The 18794-nt window shown below is 45.3% G+C and overlaps 1 protein-coding gene across 3 annotated transcripts in view; it reads right to left on the bottom strand.

The window, feature by feature from the left end:
- The window catches only part of inpp5f (inositol polyphosphate-5-phosphatase F), a 236849-nt gene that overhangs the window by 54093 nt on the left and 163962 nt on the right, over positions 1-18794 (bottom strand). For all 3 annotated transcript variants that reach the window (XM_078223332.1, XM_078223333.1, XM_078223334.1), the window contains 2 exons: positions 15557-15752; positions 288-467 (listed from right to left, as the gene is read on the bottom strand). In XM_078223332.1, the coding sequence (XP_078079458.1) occupies positions 288-467; positions 15557-15752 (376 nt within the window). The remainder of the gene's footprint in view (positions 1-287; positions 468-15556; positions 15753-18794) is intronic.

The raw sequence follows: 18794 nt of genomic DNA, 5'->3' as shown, positions 1-18794 counted from the left end.
TTGCACATTCTCCCCGTGTCTGCGTGGGTTTCCTCCCACAGTCCGAAAGAAATGTTGGTTAGGTGCATCGGGCGTGCCAAATTCTCCCTCAGTGTATCCAAACAGGCGCCGGAGTGTGGCGACTAGGGGATTTTCACAGTAACTTCATTGCAGTGTTAATGTAAGCCTACTTGTGACACTAATAAATAAACTTTAATCCAATTTGCAAAATAAATTGGTTCCTTCAGCGACAGCAGCACTGCTCTGTTGAGCAGCTCCAATGCGCGCTCAGTTCGAGATTCACTTACGTTTGTCTAGTCGTGGCCGAGGGTTATACCGATACCCAATCTGACTCCAAAACACCGGCACAGATCCGCGTGCGAGGACAAATGAGAGCGTGTGGCTATGGACATGGATTAATTGCTCGGTCTCCACGTAATTCGCCACGTTGCCATTTTCATCCACGCCTCGTCGTTTATAACGCATACCTGCAGAAATTCAGAGAAGACCCGTAACAGGAGATGGCCAAGCTTTCCCTTCACAAACCACAAGCTCACAATATCCAGTCGGTGCTCTATGCTGACCTTAGCCACAAGTGCCCCCAAAAAATCATCAACAATGGGAATTAAAACTCAGTCTAGGCTTTCGATTATTACAATACAGTCAGTTTCTCAGTGTGGACATTTGGAGAAAAAAAAACTGGAAATTTGTATCTATCCTGATCAGAAACTAAACTCCTATCCTTCTGTGCACAGTGGCTCCCTCAGCGCCAAAAACCCAGGTTCCATTCCCGGCTTGGGTCACTGCCTGCGTGGAGTCTGCATGTTCTCCCCGTGTCTGCGTGTTTTTCCTCCGGGTGCTCCAGTTTCCTTCCACATTCTGAAAGACGCGCTAGTTAGGTGCATCGGCCGTGCTAAATTCTCCCTCAATGTACCCTAAAAGGCGCCAGAGTGTAGCGACTAGGGGATTTGCACAGTAATTTCATTGCAGTGTTAATGTGAGCCTACTTGTGACACAAAACTGATGTGTGGTACTGAAATATACAGTAACTCCAGCAATGTCGGTGAGCAATTAATACACTGACATCTGATCCCCTTGAGGTTAGTCTCTTGTAAAAGAGAATTGTTGTCCTGCATCCAGTGCCCAGCAATGTGAACCCAGAATCACACCCAGAATCACTTATTAAGTGACTATTTCTTTCCATTAAAGAAACATCTCCAATTGCAATGTTCAGAGAAAAATTGTAGTAAGAGTTTTAACAACACCAGGTTAAAGTCCAACAGGTTTATTTGGTAGCAAAAGCCACACAAGCTTTCGGAGCCCCAAGCCCCTTCTTCAGGTGAGTGGGAATTCTGTTCACAAACAGGGCATATAAAGACACAGACTCAATTTACATGAATAATGGTTGGAATGCGAATACTTATAGCTAATCAAGTCTTTAAGAAACAAACAACGAGAGTGGAGAGAGCATCAAGACAGGCTAAAAAGATGTGTATTGTCTCCAGACAAAACAGCCAGTGAAACTCTGCCCCAGATATTGGGTTCATGTCACACTATTGCCACACGGGCGGCACGGTAGCACAGTGGTTAGCACTGCTGCTTCACAGCTCCAGGGACCTGAGTTCGATTCCCGGCTTGGGCCACTGTCTGTGTGGAGTTTGCACATTCTCCTCGTGTCTGCGTGGGTTTCCTCCAGGTGCTCCGGTTTCCTCCCACAGTCCAAAGATGTGCGGGTTAGGTTGATTGGCCATGCTAAAATTGCCTCTTAGTGTCCTGAGATGCGTAGGTTAGAGGGATTAACGGGTAAATATGTAGGGATATGGGGGTAGGGCCTGGGTGGGATTGTGGTCGGTGCAGACTCAATGGGCCGAATGGCCTCTTTCTGTGCTGTAGGGTTTCTATGATTCTATTTGTAACCCCCACAGTTTGCCTGGACCTGCAGAGTTTCACTGGCTGTCTTGTCTGGAGACAATACACATCTTTTTAGCCTGTCTTGATGCTCTCTCCACTCACGTTGTTTGTTTCTTAAAGACTTGATTAGCTGTAAGTATTCGCATTCCAACCATTATTCATGTAAATTGAGTCTGTGTCTTTATATGCCCTGTTTGTGAACAGAATTCCCACTCACCTGAAGGGGCTTGGAGCTCCGAAAGCTTGTGTGGTTTTTGCTAACAAATAAACCTGTTGGACTTTAACCTGGTGTTGTTAAACTTCTTACTGCACAAACAAGGCACACAGAGACACTCTGTGAGCAGATATCCACTCCATCTGACGAAGGAGCAGGGCTCCGAAAGCGAATGGCATTTGCTACCAAATAAACCTGTTATAGACTTTAACCTGTTGTTAAAACTCTTACTGTGTTTACCCCAGTCCAACGCTGGCATCTCCACATCAGAGTAAAATTAGCAACCAAAAAACGCCAAACTTTTGAAGGAACTCCATGAAATGACCTCTGGCAGTTGAGATCTTATACAGTCTTAAGTGTTGGGCTTCCCACTGCCTCTCATTTACACTGTTTTGAAACCAGTCAGATTCACAAAAATGAGGTAGGTTATGTGGGGAATCTCAGAAGTGGGAATGAACCCATGATCTTCTGCACAGCCTTTCTCTTCCCCCCCTACAACCCCCACCCCCTTCCTCCCAAGCCGATCTCACGCCATCCTGAAACTGCAGTTTAGAAGAATGAGAGGGGATCTTAGAAACTTCTACAATTCTGACAGTGGTGAGGCAGACAGGAAGCAGGGATGACGTTTCTTCTGGCTGGGGAGTCTAGAACAAGGGGTCACAGTCTCAGGATGCAGGGTAGACTACTTCAGGACTGAGATGAGGAGAAATTTCTTCATTCAGGATCATAAACCTGTGGAATTCTCCACTATAGCAGGCTGCAGAAGCCACTGATTATATTTAAAGGTGGTATTAGGAAAATAGATGTAGTTTTAAAGGAGTTATATTTGAACTTGTAAACATTAGAAATAAAGATATTGCTTTAGGCGGGGTTAATTTGATGTTTCTGTGCCTGGAAGGGACCCACAGTTACATTCATGCTGGACAAAGCTGTTTGTATATGTGGGAAGGTTAAGTTTCAACTGTGATTCTCTTGTGCTTAAAAAGGAAAATAGTAGCAGGATCATTGCTTAGCAACAGGAGGTCCACTTCCCAGAGCACTGAACTTTTTCTTTAGTTTTAACTGGAAGCCAGAGCAGTTGGAGACAGATCACTGGGGAGTGAGGAGCTCTCAGTGATGGAGGGGCAACCTGATAGCAGTCTACGATCTTTGCATCGTCGATGGAGACGGGAGAGGTTCCGGAGGATTGGAGGATTGCAGATGTGGTCCCTATATTCAAGAAAGGGAACAGGGACAGCCCGGGAAATTACCGACCGGTGAGTCTAACCTCAGTGGTTGGTAAGTTGATGGAGAGGATCCTGAGAGACAGGATTTATGATCATCTAGAGAAGTTTAGTATGATCAAAAGTAGTCAGCACGGCTTTGTCAAGGGCAGGTCGTGCCTTACGAGCCTGGTTGAGTTCTTTGAAAATGTGACCAAACACATTGACGAAGGAAGAGCGGTGGATGTGGTCTATATGGACTTCAGCAAGGCGTTCGATAAGGTCCCCCATGCAAGACTTCTTGAGAAAGTGAGAGGGCATGGGATCCAAGGGGCTGTTGCCTTGTGGATCCAGAACTGGCTTGCCTGCAGAAGGCAGAGAGTGGCTGTGGAGGGGTCTTTCTCTGCATGGAGGTCAGTGACCAGTGGAGTGCCCCAGGGATCTGTTCTGGGACCCTTGCTGTTTGTCATTTTCATAAATGACCTGGATGAGGAAGTGGAGGGATGGGTTGGTAAGTTTGCTGACGACACCAAGATAGGTGGTGTTGTGGATAGTTTGGAGGGATGTCAGAAGTTGCAGCGAGACATAGATAGAATGCAAGACTGGGCGGAGAAGTGGCAGATGGACTTCAACCCGGATAAGTGTGTGGTGATCCATTTTGGCAGATCCAATGGGATGAAGCAGCAGTATAATATGAAGGGTACCATTCTTAGCAGTGTAGAGGATCAGAAGGACCTTGGGGTCCGGGTCCATAGGACTCTTAAATCGGCCTCGCAAGTGGAGGATGCGGTCAAGAAGGCGTACGGCGTACTGGCCTTCATTAATCGAGGGATTGAGTTTAGGAGTCGGGAGATAATGCTGCAGCTTTATAGGACCCTGGTTAGACCCCACTTGGAGTAGTGCGCGCAGTTCTGGTCACCTCATTACAGGAAAGATGTTGAAGCCATTGAAAGGGTGCAGAGGAGATTTACAAGGATGTTGCCTGGATTGGGGGGCATGCCTTATGAGGATAGGTTGAGGGAGCTTGGTCTCTTCTCCCTGGAGAGACGAAGGATGAGAGGTGACCTGATAGAGGTTTACAAGATGTTGAGAGGTCTGGATAGGGTAGACTCCCAGAGGCTATTTCCAAGGGCTGAAATGGTTGCTACGAGAGGACACAGGTTTAAGGTGCTGGGGGGTAGGTACAGAGGAGATGTCAGGGGTAAGTTTTTCACTCAGAGGGTGGTGGGTGAGTGGAATCGGCTGACGTCGGTGGTGGTGGAGGCAAACTCGTTGGGGTCTTTTAAGAGACTTCTGGATGAGTACATGGGATTTAATGGGATTGAGGGCTATAGATAGGCCTAGAGGTGGGGATGTGATCGGCGCAACTTGTGGGCCGAAGGGCCTGTTTGTGCTGTGGCTTTCTATGTTCTATGTTCTAAAATTATGAGAAGCACAGATGGAGTGGATAGTCAGAGGCTTTTTCCCAGGTTGGAAGGGTCGACTACAAGAGGGCACAGGTTTAAGGTGAGAGGTGGTAAGTTTAGGGGAGACGTGCAGGGAAAGTTTTCCACCGAGGATGGTCGGTGCCTGGAAAACACTGCCACTGGAGGTGATGGAAGCAGGCAGATTAGAAACATTCAAGGTGTATTTTGTTACACACACGAATGGGAGGTGAACAGAGGAATAGAAACCATGTATCAGCATAGCTTGGTGGGCCGAAGGGCCTGTTCCTCTGCTGTTTTGTTCTTCGACTCTGCCAGGAGAAACTGGACAAGACAAGGGACTTGCAAAGATGCAGGCTTCGTAAGAAACAAGATGCAGTCCAGGCAACCGGGACAGAAAGGAGGTTTCAAGCGATTGACGGTAAGTGAACAGAGACTAAGATATTGTTCAGAAAAATTCAAGTGTGAAGAAGGTGCTCGGAGGTAAAGAGACAACTGCATTAACTAGATTTAAAGTGGAGAGCAGACCTCAGGAGGTAGGCAGCTAAAACATTTGATGCGATATTAATAACAATGTGAACTGAGAGTTAAAGCAATTGAGACTGGACAGCAATCAAGACAAAGAAAACAAAGGAGTTGGTGTAAAACCCTGGACTGGATTCACTGGTAAAGTGGTGTCGAATCTCTGTTCAAAAGCGTAAATTGGAAAACCTGGGCTGGATTTCAGAATCAACCTGCTAATTATTATGAGAAGGTTTTAAAAGTGTTTTTGGGAGTGGAGTTTGGAAACTCTCGTATGACAATCACCTGGAGGGATTCAGAGGAGAAAGCCACAGGCACTAACTTGGGTTCAGAAAGGACTGTGTATTTGACCAGTCATTTTGAGCATATTAGGGGACCTGGTGTCCTAAATAAGACCATTGTAGCTTGAAATGTATTGCGTCATCCATGTTAATCTTAAACCCTCTGTTTGTTAAGCTGGGGGGGGGGGGGGGGGGGGGGGGGGGTGCGCGAACATTTTCATATTTAATAAACACTTTTTCCTTCTTGTTGAAACCAACTAGCAGTCTGTGCAAGTCCACAGATCCTTGAAAGTGACATCACAGGTGGAGAAGGTGGTGAAGAAGGCATATGGCATGCTTGCCTTTATAGGACGGGGCATAGAGTATAAAAGTTGGGGTCTGATGTTGCAGATGTATAGAACGTTGGTTCGGCCGCATTTGGAATACTGCGTCCAGTTCTGGTCGCCACACTACCAGAAGGCCGTGGAGGCTTTGGAGAGAGAGTACAGAGGAGGTTTACCAGGATGTTGCCTGGTATGGAGGGGCTTAGTTATGAGGAGAGATTGGGTAAACTGGGGTTGTTCTCCCTGGAAAGACGGAGGATGAGGGGAGACTTAATAGAGGTGTATAAAATTATGAAAGGCATAGATAGGGTGAACGGTGGGAAGCTTTTCCCCAGGTCGGTGGTGACGTTCACGAGGGGTCATAGGTTCGGGGGGGGGGGGGGGGGGGGGGGAGAGGTTTAACACAGATATCAGAAGGACATATTTTACACAGAGGGTGGTGGGGGCCTGGAATGCGCTGCCAAGCAAGGTGGTGGAGGCGGACACACTGGGAACGTTTAAGACTTATCTAGACAGCCATATGAACGGAGTGGGAATGGAGGGATACAAAAGAATGGTCTAGTTTGGACCAGGGAGCGGCGTGGGCTTGGAGGGCCGAAGGGCCTGTTCCTGTGCTGTATTGTTCTTTGTTCAGTCCTGTGACTGTTCTTCCACATTTGATAAATAAAGTAAAAGTTATGGTCTTTTGAGCCAGGATTCCATTCTGGGATATTCCCATGCAGTTTATGTTTTTTTTTAATGTAGAATCCCTACAGTGCAGATGCAGGCCATTCAGCCCATCGAGTCTGCACCGACCACAATCCCACCCAGGCCTTATCCCCATAACCCTATGTATTTACCCTGCTAGTCCCCCTGACACTTAGGGTAATTGAGCATGGCCAATCAACCTAACCCGCACATCTTGGAACTGTGGTAGGAAACCGGAGTACCCGGAGGAAACCCACGCAGACACAGGGAGAACGCGCAAACTCCACACAGACAGTGACCCAAGCTGGGAATCAAACCCAGGTCCCTGGTGCTGTGAAGCAGCAGTGCTAACCACTGTGCTGCCCCCAAGTTATATCAACTGGGATCGTAACAAGAGAAACAGATACATTTCTAGACTTTAAAGGCGTCCAGGGGAATGGGGAGAGTGTGTGGCAGTATGGCATTGAGATAGAGGATCAAGGATTATCACATTGAATTGCAGAACAGGCTCGATGGGCTGAATGACCTACCCCTGCCATGTTTCTCACTCAGATGCAGGGGTCTCACTGAACCAGGATTACATCCCAAGAGAGCTGGATAGGTACAGTATAAAAAAAGGAATAATAATGATAATCTTTGCTGCTAAATTGGGTTCAAGTCACAACTGTAACAGCAAGAAGATAGAGTTCCAGGAACAAGGAACTTTACGATTAGCATGCCTGATCTAGAAGTGCCATCACCTGAGACCCAAAATTATAAACAGCTGCACAGGCAGATGCCAAAACTCAAGTCACTAGGTGCTAAACATGCCACTGGATTAAATGTAACGTGCCCCCACAAACAGCAGATTCAGTTCATGTCCCTCCTTTTGGGGGATTAGCTTCAAATGTGAAATTCCTGCAATCATTACCTGGTTGCAATTTCAGCACAATCACCTGGCTCATGTACCCTCCCCCAGCAGTGCTTACTTCACCCGGACCATGTCTTTAAACAGAATGCGCGTGTCAGCGATGCTGTTAATGTTTTGTTGGGGGTGGGGGCGTGGAGGGGTTGGAACTGAAATATAACCTCCGGCTATCAGACAATTTGCCTGTAACTCAAGCCTTCGTCACATGGCTGAGATTTTCTTTGCGACAAACACCACTTGGGAATTACAGACTTTCAGTTGAATGAACGAACAGGAGAAAGCTGCATTTGAGACTGTTCAGCAAAAGCTTCAAATGAAATGCCCTCCGATTGTAACTTATTCTGTACTTAGATTTAATTTCCACAGATCTCCAATCACGTTAAAACAGCAAAGGATAAATAACCCTATTAGATTCATCCCTCACCCCCCATCAGCGCTTACTGCTGTTCTGAAAGCTTTTGTTAAGGTTATTAAAGTCTATTAATGCATGACAGTTATAACGTGTCCAATATATACAGAAGGAGCCATTCTTAGAGCTTCCATTCAATTTCATTATATTATAGGTGGCCAATGACAGAAAGGTCAGATTGGGGCATGATGCGGAAACCAAAATGGTGAATAATAAGGAGCATGGAGTCCCACACGTACTTCAATTCCCTCTTTTCACAGGGACACGTTTCAATATCAGCTGCTGCGCTCTCTTTCACGACAGAGGCAGCACTTCCAAAAGTAGACTCGCTGTTAGAAAAATGCAGGAGCTGCAGCTGCTGCCAAATGCAGGGCAGCTGGCGCTTGGAAGGGTTGGGTGGATGGGCTGATTGGAGGCCATGCCCAAGATACCCAAGAATAGAACACAGAACAGTACAGCACAGGAACAGGCCCTTCAGCCCACAATGTTGTGCCGAACATGACGCCAAATTAAACGAATACCTTCTGCCTGCCCTTGGCCCATATCCTTCTACTCCTTGCATATTCATGAGCTTATCTGATAAGCCCCTTAAATGCCCCCATCGTATCTGCCTCCACCTTTGTGTGGATGTGCTGAATCACAAGTGCAAATTCCTTCTCTCGCTTTTATTTTAATTCTTTCATGTTAAGTGGGCACTGGTGGCAAGGCCAGCATTCATTGTCCATCCCAAGTTGCCCTCCATGAATTGCCCTCGAGGTGGTGGTGGTGGTGTGCTGCCTCCTTGAACTGCCACAGTGGTTTTGGTGTCGATACACCCAGCTCTCTGCAGGAGTTTTTAAAAACCTTGCATTTGTACAGCACTTTTCACAACCACCAGACATCTGAGCCATTTCACAGCAATACAAAACTAATTATTTGAGGTGCAGGCGCTGTTGGAATGTTAAGATTGTGGCAGTTACTTAGCGCACAGCAAGCTCCCACAAACAGCAATGTGATAATGGCCAGACAATTTGTTTTTCTTGCTGTGAATTGAAGCGTAAATATTGGCCAGGAAATCCAGGACCCCGCTTTTCTCTGATCTTTTCCATTCATCCGTGCAGGCAGATAGGGCCTCTGTTCAATCTCAGCCGAAAAACAGCACGTCTGACAGTGCAGTGCTCCCTCAGAAGTGCAATGAAGGTGAAAAAAGCCAAGCACAGGCCTTTCAGCACAATGCTTTAAAAATCTTATCTTCCATATACAAGTGTATGGTACACTAGATGGGCTGAAGGACCTCTGCCGCACTATGATTTTTATGATACATTTTCACTGCTCCTCAAACATACTGATGGCATCATACCAGAACCAAAATGGTCTGCATGCATACATTGTATTTTGAAATTCCGTCACTGTGAAAAGTGCTTTGAGGATATGTCACAATGAGACACTATATAAATAGAAGTCTAATATTCACACAGCATTATTCCCAGCATATTAACAGGGCTAAGTTGTCTTCTTACAAAAGAAAACTCAACTACAACGTCATTGGAGGAGGTATAAAATTACAAAAGCAAAATACTTTGGATGTTGGAAATAAAAACAAGCATTGGAAAACATTCCGCAGCTCTGACAGTATCTGTGGAGAGAGAAACAGAGAGAACTCAAATCTAAAAAGTGTTAAAAGCAAATTACTGCGGATGCTAGAATCCGAAACCAAAAGAGAAAACGCTGGAAAATGTCAGCAGGTCCGACAGCACCTGTGAGAGAAAAGAGCTGACGTTTCGGGGTCCAGATGACCCTTTGTCGAAGCTAAAAGGCCTGCAGGGTGAGGGAATGAAAGATGAGTCACAGCCATAGAATCCAGGGGAAAAGACTGCTAATGGCAGTCCCCAGAGAGAATAAAGGGTGTGAAAGGCCAAACGGCAGAGAAGCTGTAACAGATGAAGATGTTGGGGGAAGGGGGGCAAAAAAGGTGGGACGGAGGTAAAAATGTCGAAAATGGGAAGCGGGAGGGGAGAAAAAGGTAAGGGAAGGAGGATAAAGTAGGGGGAAGACTCACTGTCTAAAGTGTTAATTTGGTTTTTCTCTTTCCCAGATGTTGCCTGAAGTGGAGAGGATCTCCAAGAAGATCGCACATATTGACACAGACATCAAGTTTCTACAAAGATGCAAGAAATTTTGTAAATTGAGTTTGTGTCTTTATATGCCCTGTTTGTGAACAGAAGTCCCACTTACCTGTCGAAGGAGCAGCGCTCCGAAAGCTAGTGGCTTTTGCTACCAAATAAACCTGTTGGAGTTTAACCTGGTGTTGTGAGACTTCTTACCGTGTTGACCTGTGACCTACAAGGCTGGTTAATGCAAAACCAAAAGGTGGTAGAAATTGACAGTTAAGCAGGAAGCCTCTTGGCCTATCACATCAACACGGTCTATCTGCTGGAAAACTCCGCTCCCTTCCCTCGATTTATCTTCAGCTTCTATCGACGTGGATTTTCCTTCTTTCCAATTTTATATTCCCAGCATCAATGCAGAGACATTGGAGCTAGAGTTTCCCCTGAAGCTCCCAATGATGATCGGACAGATCAAGTGGCTGAAGCTCCTCCACAGGCTGGTGAAACTGCTGCGATGTAATTGCCGACACAAACAGTTTTTAAAAACTGCACAAGTGCACTTGATAAAAATATTCCAGGTCTCCCAAGCTGTGAGACACAAATCAGTGACAGTAAACACCACATTCCCCGTCCACAGTGACAGCATTGTGGACCAATCAAAATACAAACACAGAAATCTGCCGATGATTAAAGACCCTACAAAATCAGAGCTGCCCTCCCAAATCTTTGCAAACTATTGTGGACATGGCCATTAAGCGAAGCCCAATCTTCAGATTAATTTGCTAAATGAAACAATACTACTCCATTCAGAGAGAGTGCTTCCACAGAACTCTAACACTACTCCATTCAGAGAAAGTGCTTCATTGGAGGTTATTCCAGATTGGAAGCATTAGCAGCTGATTGTTGTCTTCGGTTGTTGGCTCCGACTGAGCAGGTTTCAGCAAGCTTCATTCAAGTTTATTTATTCTTGTCACAAGTTGGCTTACATTGACACTGCAAAGAAGTTACTGTGTAAATACCCTGGTCGCCACACTCTGGAGCCTGTTTGGGTACACGGAGGGAGAAATTAGCATGGCCAATGCACCTAATCAACACGTCTTTCGGACTGTGGGAGGAAACCCACGCAGACACAGGGAGAACGTGCAGACTCCACACAGACAGTGACCCAAGCTGAGAATCGAACCCGGGTCCCCGGCGCTGTGAGGCAGCAGTGCTAACCGCTGTACCACCACAACGCCCTAGATTGTTGTTGAAAAAGATACTTGTTAAACTGGGACACTGACTGCCTTTCTAGTGTCGAGAAACAGTTTGTTCCATCAGCAAGAGCTGTGCTTTTGGGTGCCCTGTTTGAGAGCACATTTCCACTCCATCTGACGAAGGGGCAGCGCTCCAAAAGCTAATGGCATTTGCTCCCAAATAAACCTGTTGGACTTTAACCTGGTGTTGTTAAAACTCTCACTTTTGGGTACAGACAGCATGATGCAATATCGTATCACATTACATGTGTGCAAATTTGCTCTGCAGCCACATCATGGTACCTGCACTGGGCAGTCGAGGTTTAGATGACGGTTATCTGCTTCCGAATGAAATCCAGGAAAATACAAATCAGCTCATAAACCCAAACTGGAATATAAAAATTGCTATCGATTTCTAATCCAACATCTAATCAAATGCAATTTTCTTTTCCGCCCACATGTAAACCTGTTTGGCCGACAGCATCACAACCTGCAGCCTAGCTGGATTTGAGACATGAGCAGCTGTTTTAGCACTTGAAATGGGGGGAAAACTCCCCCACCCAGGGAGATGGAAGTGGACAAGTAATTCAACCCAACTAAGGACTGCAGTGTGACTTGTTCAATGATGCACTTGATTGGCAGTTCCTCTTAACTGAGCAAATACTTATTTGGATTCATTAGGCCACAGGAACCTTTCGAATTAGCATCATAGCATCTCTACAGTGCAGAAGGCGGCCATTCGGCCCATCGAGTCTGCACTGACCACAATCCCACCCAGGCCCAATTCCCATAATACCACATTTTACCCTGCTAATCCCCCTAACCGTAGGGTCAATTTAGCACGGCCAATCAACCTAACCCATGCATCTTTGAACTGTGGGAGGAAACCGGAGCATCCGGAGGAAACCCACACAGACATGGGGAGAAAATGCAAACTCCACATAGGCAGTGACCCGAGGCTAGAATTGAATCCAGGTCCATGGCGCTGAGGCAGCAATGCTAACCACTGCCACCGTGCTGCCAGGTTCATGGAGTCCATGGACCACATCTATGTTCACCGTTTTAGGATGCACTCCCTTTTGAAAAACCTTTTATTGATGTTCTGTTTGCACTACAATCCCGCGCTCCTGATTTGGGCCCGGGGGGCATCATAGCACCTCTACAGTGCTATGCTCTAGGGTGTATTATCGATCCCTTTAATGACGTTTTGGTTTGGTGTTTTAAGTTTCCTTTACATTTTGGTTTATTTTGTTTGGGGTGGTTCCTCTCTTTTTAAGGGGCCGCCCCTTTTACTTTGACCCTCAGTTTATGTTTTAGTTTATTCGGTCTGGCAAAAAGAGCATCCACCTACTTTCAGATCAACATGGGTTTTCAAAGGGAAAACAGCCCACTCTCTAATCTTGAACTAATTAGTTAGCTGAGCTACATAACTTCCACATTTGTGGAAACAAAATGGTCACGGTTAATCCCACTACTGCAAACTGTGAAAGTGTGCGGTGCAGTATAATCCCCACACCCTCGAGAGAAGCCCACAGAAATACCAGTGGGTGAAAAAATATGAAATATGGTTCGCTTTCAGTCTAGACATTAGCTGACGTTGACACAGCTGCAGTCAACTGAACCAGAAAATAGCAAAAATATCTGCAGCAGAAAGCGTAACTAAAAATCAAAAAAGCTACAAGAGAAGGTATCAATATAATAATATACAGGCAGTCCTCAGAGCTACGACACAACTGCGTTCCTGAAATCCACTCAGAACTTGGAACTAATTTTCCCTCAAGAACAATGTTGTAAATCGGGGGTTGGTTCTTAAAGGCCCGATGTCCTATTTTCGCCAAAATGACAAAATGCTGTATTGAATCAATTGCAGACGAGTATATAGCAATCATATCACAAGCTAAAAATACATATAGAAATATAGCAGCAAGTTAGGGAGATGGACAGTGCAGAACATCGGTCAGCATGGATGAACGTTGGAACCTGTTCACGAGCATGGTGGCAGAGTGGTGCCGTGAAGTCAAAACCAACATGGAAAAGTCAAAACATGGCAACAATTTACAAATGTCATTACTGCCATTCGTTAAAACGCGATCATCATCAAGTCGAGGACTGCCTGCACAGTTACAAATGCAAGGATGTGCTTTTGACAGGTGGGGAATTCAATTTGGACAAATACTTTTGTAAACAAACACCTTTTCTCCAATTTCTGTTCATAACCCATTGAGTAAGATGCGGTGATGTGTACGTGGATCAGGGAATCAAACTAGTGTATATTTGGCCTGTTTTGGGCAAAATTGTTGATTGGACGTCTGGTTAACATCCAAGTCGATTCAGTCATTGGGATAATGATGGCTCCCTGTATTTTGGTGTCGCAATTGATCTTTTGAGCTCAGAAGCATTGTGTGCATGGTGGTGTAGCTGCAGCTCCAAGCACACAAAATGACCCCGAATACCCATCAGTTTGCACAGCTCACTATCGCTGACCTTTATAATGGGCTTCAAAACAGACTAGTCATCATCCAAAGGCCCAGCTGGATAGAGATGAGGCAGTTAAATTAATGGCACTTCCAATTTTATGGCATGATGTTCACTCCCATCATATTAAGTTCCTGAAGTTGATGACGTTGCAAAATACAAATAATCTGGCCCCAGCGAATTAGCATGGGTTCTGTGATCGTAAAATACAGAGTAGCACGGTAGCACAGTGGTTAGCACTGCTGCCTCACAGCACCAGGGACCCGGGTTGGGTCGCTGTCTGTGCGGAGTCTGCACGTTCTCCCTGTGCCTGCATGGGTTTCCTCTGGGTGCTCCGGTTTCCTCCCATTCAATGTGTGGGTTAGGTTGATTGGCCATAGTAAATTGCCCCCTACTGTCAGGGAGATTAGCAGGGTAAATGCAAAGCATTACGGGGATTGGCCTAGATGGGATTCTTGTCGGTGCAGGTTCGACGGGCCAAATGGCCTCCTTTTGCATTCTATGAATTAAATCCTGTGGCTACCAAGAGCAGGTTACAGGCTGGGAATTCTGCAGCAAGCCCCCCTGACTCTATGATCGATGTATAGTAGCACCATCTACGAAATGCCCAGCTGTCACTCACCAAGGCTCCTTCAACAGCACCTTCCAAACCAATGACCTCTATAACCTAGAAAGAGGCGAGCAGATGCATGGAAACACCAACTACAAGTCTCAACATCCTGACCTGAAACTATTGCACCACTCCGACAGTTTCAGGATCTAAATCCTGGAATTCCCTCCCTAACAGGGTGTACCCACACCACATGGATTTCAGCAGTTGAGGAAGGCAGCTCACCACCACCTTCACAAGAGCAGTTTGAGATGGGTAATATATGCTGGTCTTGGTGATGTTCACACAGTTGAAGGAATAAAAGACAATTACCCACAGAGGAAGAGTCCAAACAACCTGCATTATAAATACCTTTAACACAATGGTATCCCATGGCACTTCACAAGGCCTTTTTTTTTAAAGTTTATTTATTAGTGTCACATGTAAGACTTACATTAACACTGCAATGAATTTACTGTGAAAATCCCCTCATCATCACACTCTGGTGCCTATTCGGGTACACGGAGGGAGAATTTAGCATGGCCGATGTGCCTAACCAGCATGTCTTTTGGACTGAGGGGGGAATCCAGAGCACCGAGAGGAAACACGCAGACACGGGGCAAACGTGCAGACTCCGCACAGACAGTGACCCAAGCCAGGAATCCAACCTGTGTCCCTGGCGCGGTGAGGCAGCAGTGCTAACCACACCGCCATGTAAAAGGAGATAATGAGACAGGTGATTCTATTCAAAGAGCTCAGTTTTAAAGGAGCAACTTACAGGAGAACAGGTCCGTTACGACAAAAAAAAAGATTCAGAGCATGGAGACTAACAGCCTTAAAAATAATGAGAATAACGCACAGAGATTGTTCTGGCATCACTCTCCAGTGACCAGATTCTAAAAGTCACCAGGAGGAAGAGTTCCTCAGAAGGAAGCTGAACATTGAATTTCACTACAAATTCAACATGCTTGCATTTTGGTCATCCCAAATTAAACATGCGTCTGGGTCAGATTAGACTGAGTTGGTAGACAGTTAATTACACAGAATGAATGATTGCTTTGGATACCAAATGACAGAAAAACTTGCAGCAAGCGCCTAGGCGCCTCATTAGTTTTGCTGAAGCAGATCTGAAGGAAAAAAGTGTTAAGCCTTTTCATTAAATCTCATCCAGAGATACAAGAACAGACAGAAGAGTAATGAGTCTCTGAAGGCTTCCTCCAAAACAAATCGTGGGGAGCACTAGATGTTTATAAATCGAGCATTCAAACATCCTCACTGTGCTGACATGCGATCGCACGTGTTACTCTGTACCTGCTCTGTGCCGACTCCGCCTGGAAATAATTGCCACCAAAAATCTTGGGTGAACGTCATCTACACACTGTTCCTGCGACGGGGTTTCAGGGCTGCTCTTCTCATCATCTGAGGATTCATTATAATTGACAACCAGTTCTTCAATCTGCACAAACCCTTGGATTATTGGAACAATCCAGAAATCCGCATTGGGATCCTGCGAGACAAGAATATTGCACATTTATCTGATGAAGACTGCAGAATGGTTTCCAAGTACCTTCAGTAATTTACATCCATCTGTTTTTGGCAGACATGTAGAATTCTCTGCAGCTGCCATCACTCCCACTCTACACAGAGTTACAACCCAGGGCATAACTTTGCAGGGCGAGGTACCTCATTGTTATAAAGATGCTTCAACACAATGTACCTTAATAATCTGCCTCAATAACCAGGTGACATAAAGTTAAGCTAAGAGGTAGAGGAGAAACACTCTCACCCATGGGGTGGTGTCTGAAAGGATGGCCGAGTCAGAAACTTGTGTAACATTTAAGTATTTAGATACTCACTCGCACTGCCATAACCTCCAGGGCTACTAATCCCACATATTTACCTCCAGGGCTACTGCGATCACATCCTTCCCGTAATGCAGTGACCAGAACTAGTCTAGCTATGACCTGAAGGTTTTATACAGTTTCAACTTGACCTCCCTGCTCTTACATTCTGTAAATCAGCTAATAATGCATCTCTTATGCCTTCATAATCAGCTGGTCTACCTGTTCCATCACTAAGGAATCTCTGGACATGTTCGAGATGAATTCCCTTCACTTGTTTGCACTCTAGACAATACCTCACACTTGCCTGGATTGAAATCCATTTGCCATTTTAATGCCCACCAGATCAGTCCATTGATATCTTCCTGCAAGTTGCTTCACTGTCAACCAATTGCAGCATCAAGGCCAAACTTAACACAAGTTTAAAATCACTGATATGCAAGATATTCCGCCTCAACAGTAAGGGACCAAAGAGAGCCCGATGGGAATTCCATTGGAAACAGCATTCCAAGTCTCACAAATATCCACTGACCATTACATTTCCTTGCTGCCACTGGGCCAACCGAGGATTTCAAGTTGCCCTTTTCCCTTGTATCCCACAGCTTTTTCCTTTTCTGACCAGTTTGCTGCATGGGGTTTCGTCAAACGTCCTGCTGGAATCCACAATTGTTCAGTCTATCCCTTCCTGCCTTGTTAATAAACAGTGAAGCATCCGCAGTCCTCCAGTCCAACAGGAAAAGTTTGGAAAATCATAAAATAGAATCCCTACGGTGCAGAAGCAGGCCATTCGACCCATCGAGTCTGCACCAACCATGATCCCACCCAGGCCCTACTCCCGTAAACCCCCCCCCCCCCATTCCTGTAACCCCACATGATTACCCTGCTAATCCCCCGACACTAGGGTCAACATAGCATGGCCAATCAACCTAACCCACACATCTTTGGACTGGGGGGGGGAGGAGCACCCGGAGGAAACCCACGCAGACATGGGGAGAACATGCAAACTCCACACCGAGTGACCTGAGACTGGAATTGAACCTGGGTCCCTGGTGCTGTGAAGCAGTAGTGCTAACCTCTGTGCCACCCCCAAAAAAATGGTCAGGGCCTTGCTTCCCTTAGCAGCCTGGGATGCATTTATCCCAATCTAGCAATTTATTTGCTTTCAAACCTCAATACTCCTTCTGTCACTACGTTTACCCTATCCAGTACTTCAGATTGTCTTAACAAAAGAGGAGGAGGAGGAGGAGGAGGAGGAGAAGGAGCAAAGATCTTCCAGTGTTGGCTCACAATTCCAATGAAGTGGTTGTGGGGGTACACAGACACACTACAGGAATGACAGCATGTTGTTAAAGTGATGAACTTTTTAAAAAAAATCAGGCACAGGAAGGAGAGAATTGATCCATTTTGGATTAAAAATTATAGAATAAACATGTGCTGCTGAAAATCGTACATAATAATTACCACAAGTTGACTTGACTTTTTAAAAAAATACATCTGCAACTACAGAATCAAATATTGAAGCCCAGATGAGGCCTAAACAGCAATAAGCGATAAACTATCTCAGCTCAATTGGCTAATAGGCTTTGAAGTGGTTTTTTCATATCACAGTTGCAGAAACAATGTTCACGTCCCCTAACATTGCATTAATGCACAAGACTTCATTCAATGAACTGTCTTATTGAGCTAAAATAGCAATCCCTTTATGCCAAATAATTAAAAGGTCAAAGCAAAATAAATACAATTTTCTTCAGATGTGGATCTACCTGCTCCGAGAACTCTTAACCTTTGTCTAATGTACCTCGCTATAATTTACATTACAACATGAACAGATTGTCAAAATACACAGCCACCGAGATGGTGAATGGTGTGGGAGGAAGAAAAGCACAGACTTACTCAAACAACTAATTCGGAGGTCAGAGTAATAAAATTGGGTTATTTTTAACCAAGTTTTTCATACGATACACAGCACATTTTACATTGGAATGCTGTTCTGTAAAAATTTAGAAATGGGGTCACAAAAAGCAAATCCTACAGTAGATAAAAAGATTCTTCTGTGTAGTCATTTAATTTGTTTTAAAACGTGGAGAGACAGCGTCCCGTTGTAGGTCTGTCTGGAAAATAGTTTGATTAATGCACTGCATGCAAGGGATTAACCCAGGGATCAGTAACTTGATAAGACTAGAATTTACAGCAGCGATGGGCAACCTAGGCTAGTGAGTGGGCCACACGAGTGGCCTTCTGTCTCAGTGGGCCACAAGATTGAAATCAGGCTTGTTCACTAACCATCATCTTTGAATAAGATCGAATGAATTTAATATTTCATAAGTCATAGAAAGTGCCGAATCATTCATAATAGAACTATCAACTTCGAGTGGTAAAAACAAAAGAAAAACTAAGCTCGATTGGATGCAGAGGGAGCACTCAGCATGGCGTGCAATCAGCATGCACCTCACTTCACATGTCCTTGTTTTACGTGCATATCATTTCAGTCACATCGGTAGGATAAAAGCTACGTGGATGGAAACCAGCAGAATGTGGCAACTCTGCACTTGAGCAACAGTTAACAAAATGGCTCATGAGCAGGACGCAGGAACCCTGATGGGCCACAGGTTGCCACAACCGATTTACAGGGTCCCTACCTGCCGTCTCTTTACTCAAACATCAGCATTTGACTAACAGTCCAATTCCAAATTAAATCAGGAGACATC

The sequence above is a fragment of the Mustelus asterias genome, chromosome 11 (genome assembly GCF_964213995.1).
Source record: "Mustelus asterias chromosome 11, sMusAst1.hap1.1, whole genome shotgun sequence".
NCBI classification, from domain to species: domain Eukaryota; kingdom Metazoa; phylum Chordata; class Chondrichthyes; order Carcharhiniformes; family Triakidae; genus Mustelus; species Mustelus asterias.
The sequence above is the reverse complement of the archived record's forward strand: the minus strand, read 5'-3'. Positions and strand labels throughout refer to the sequence as shown.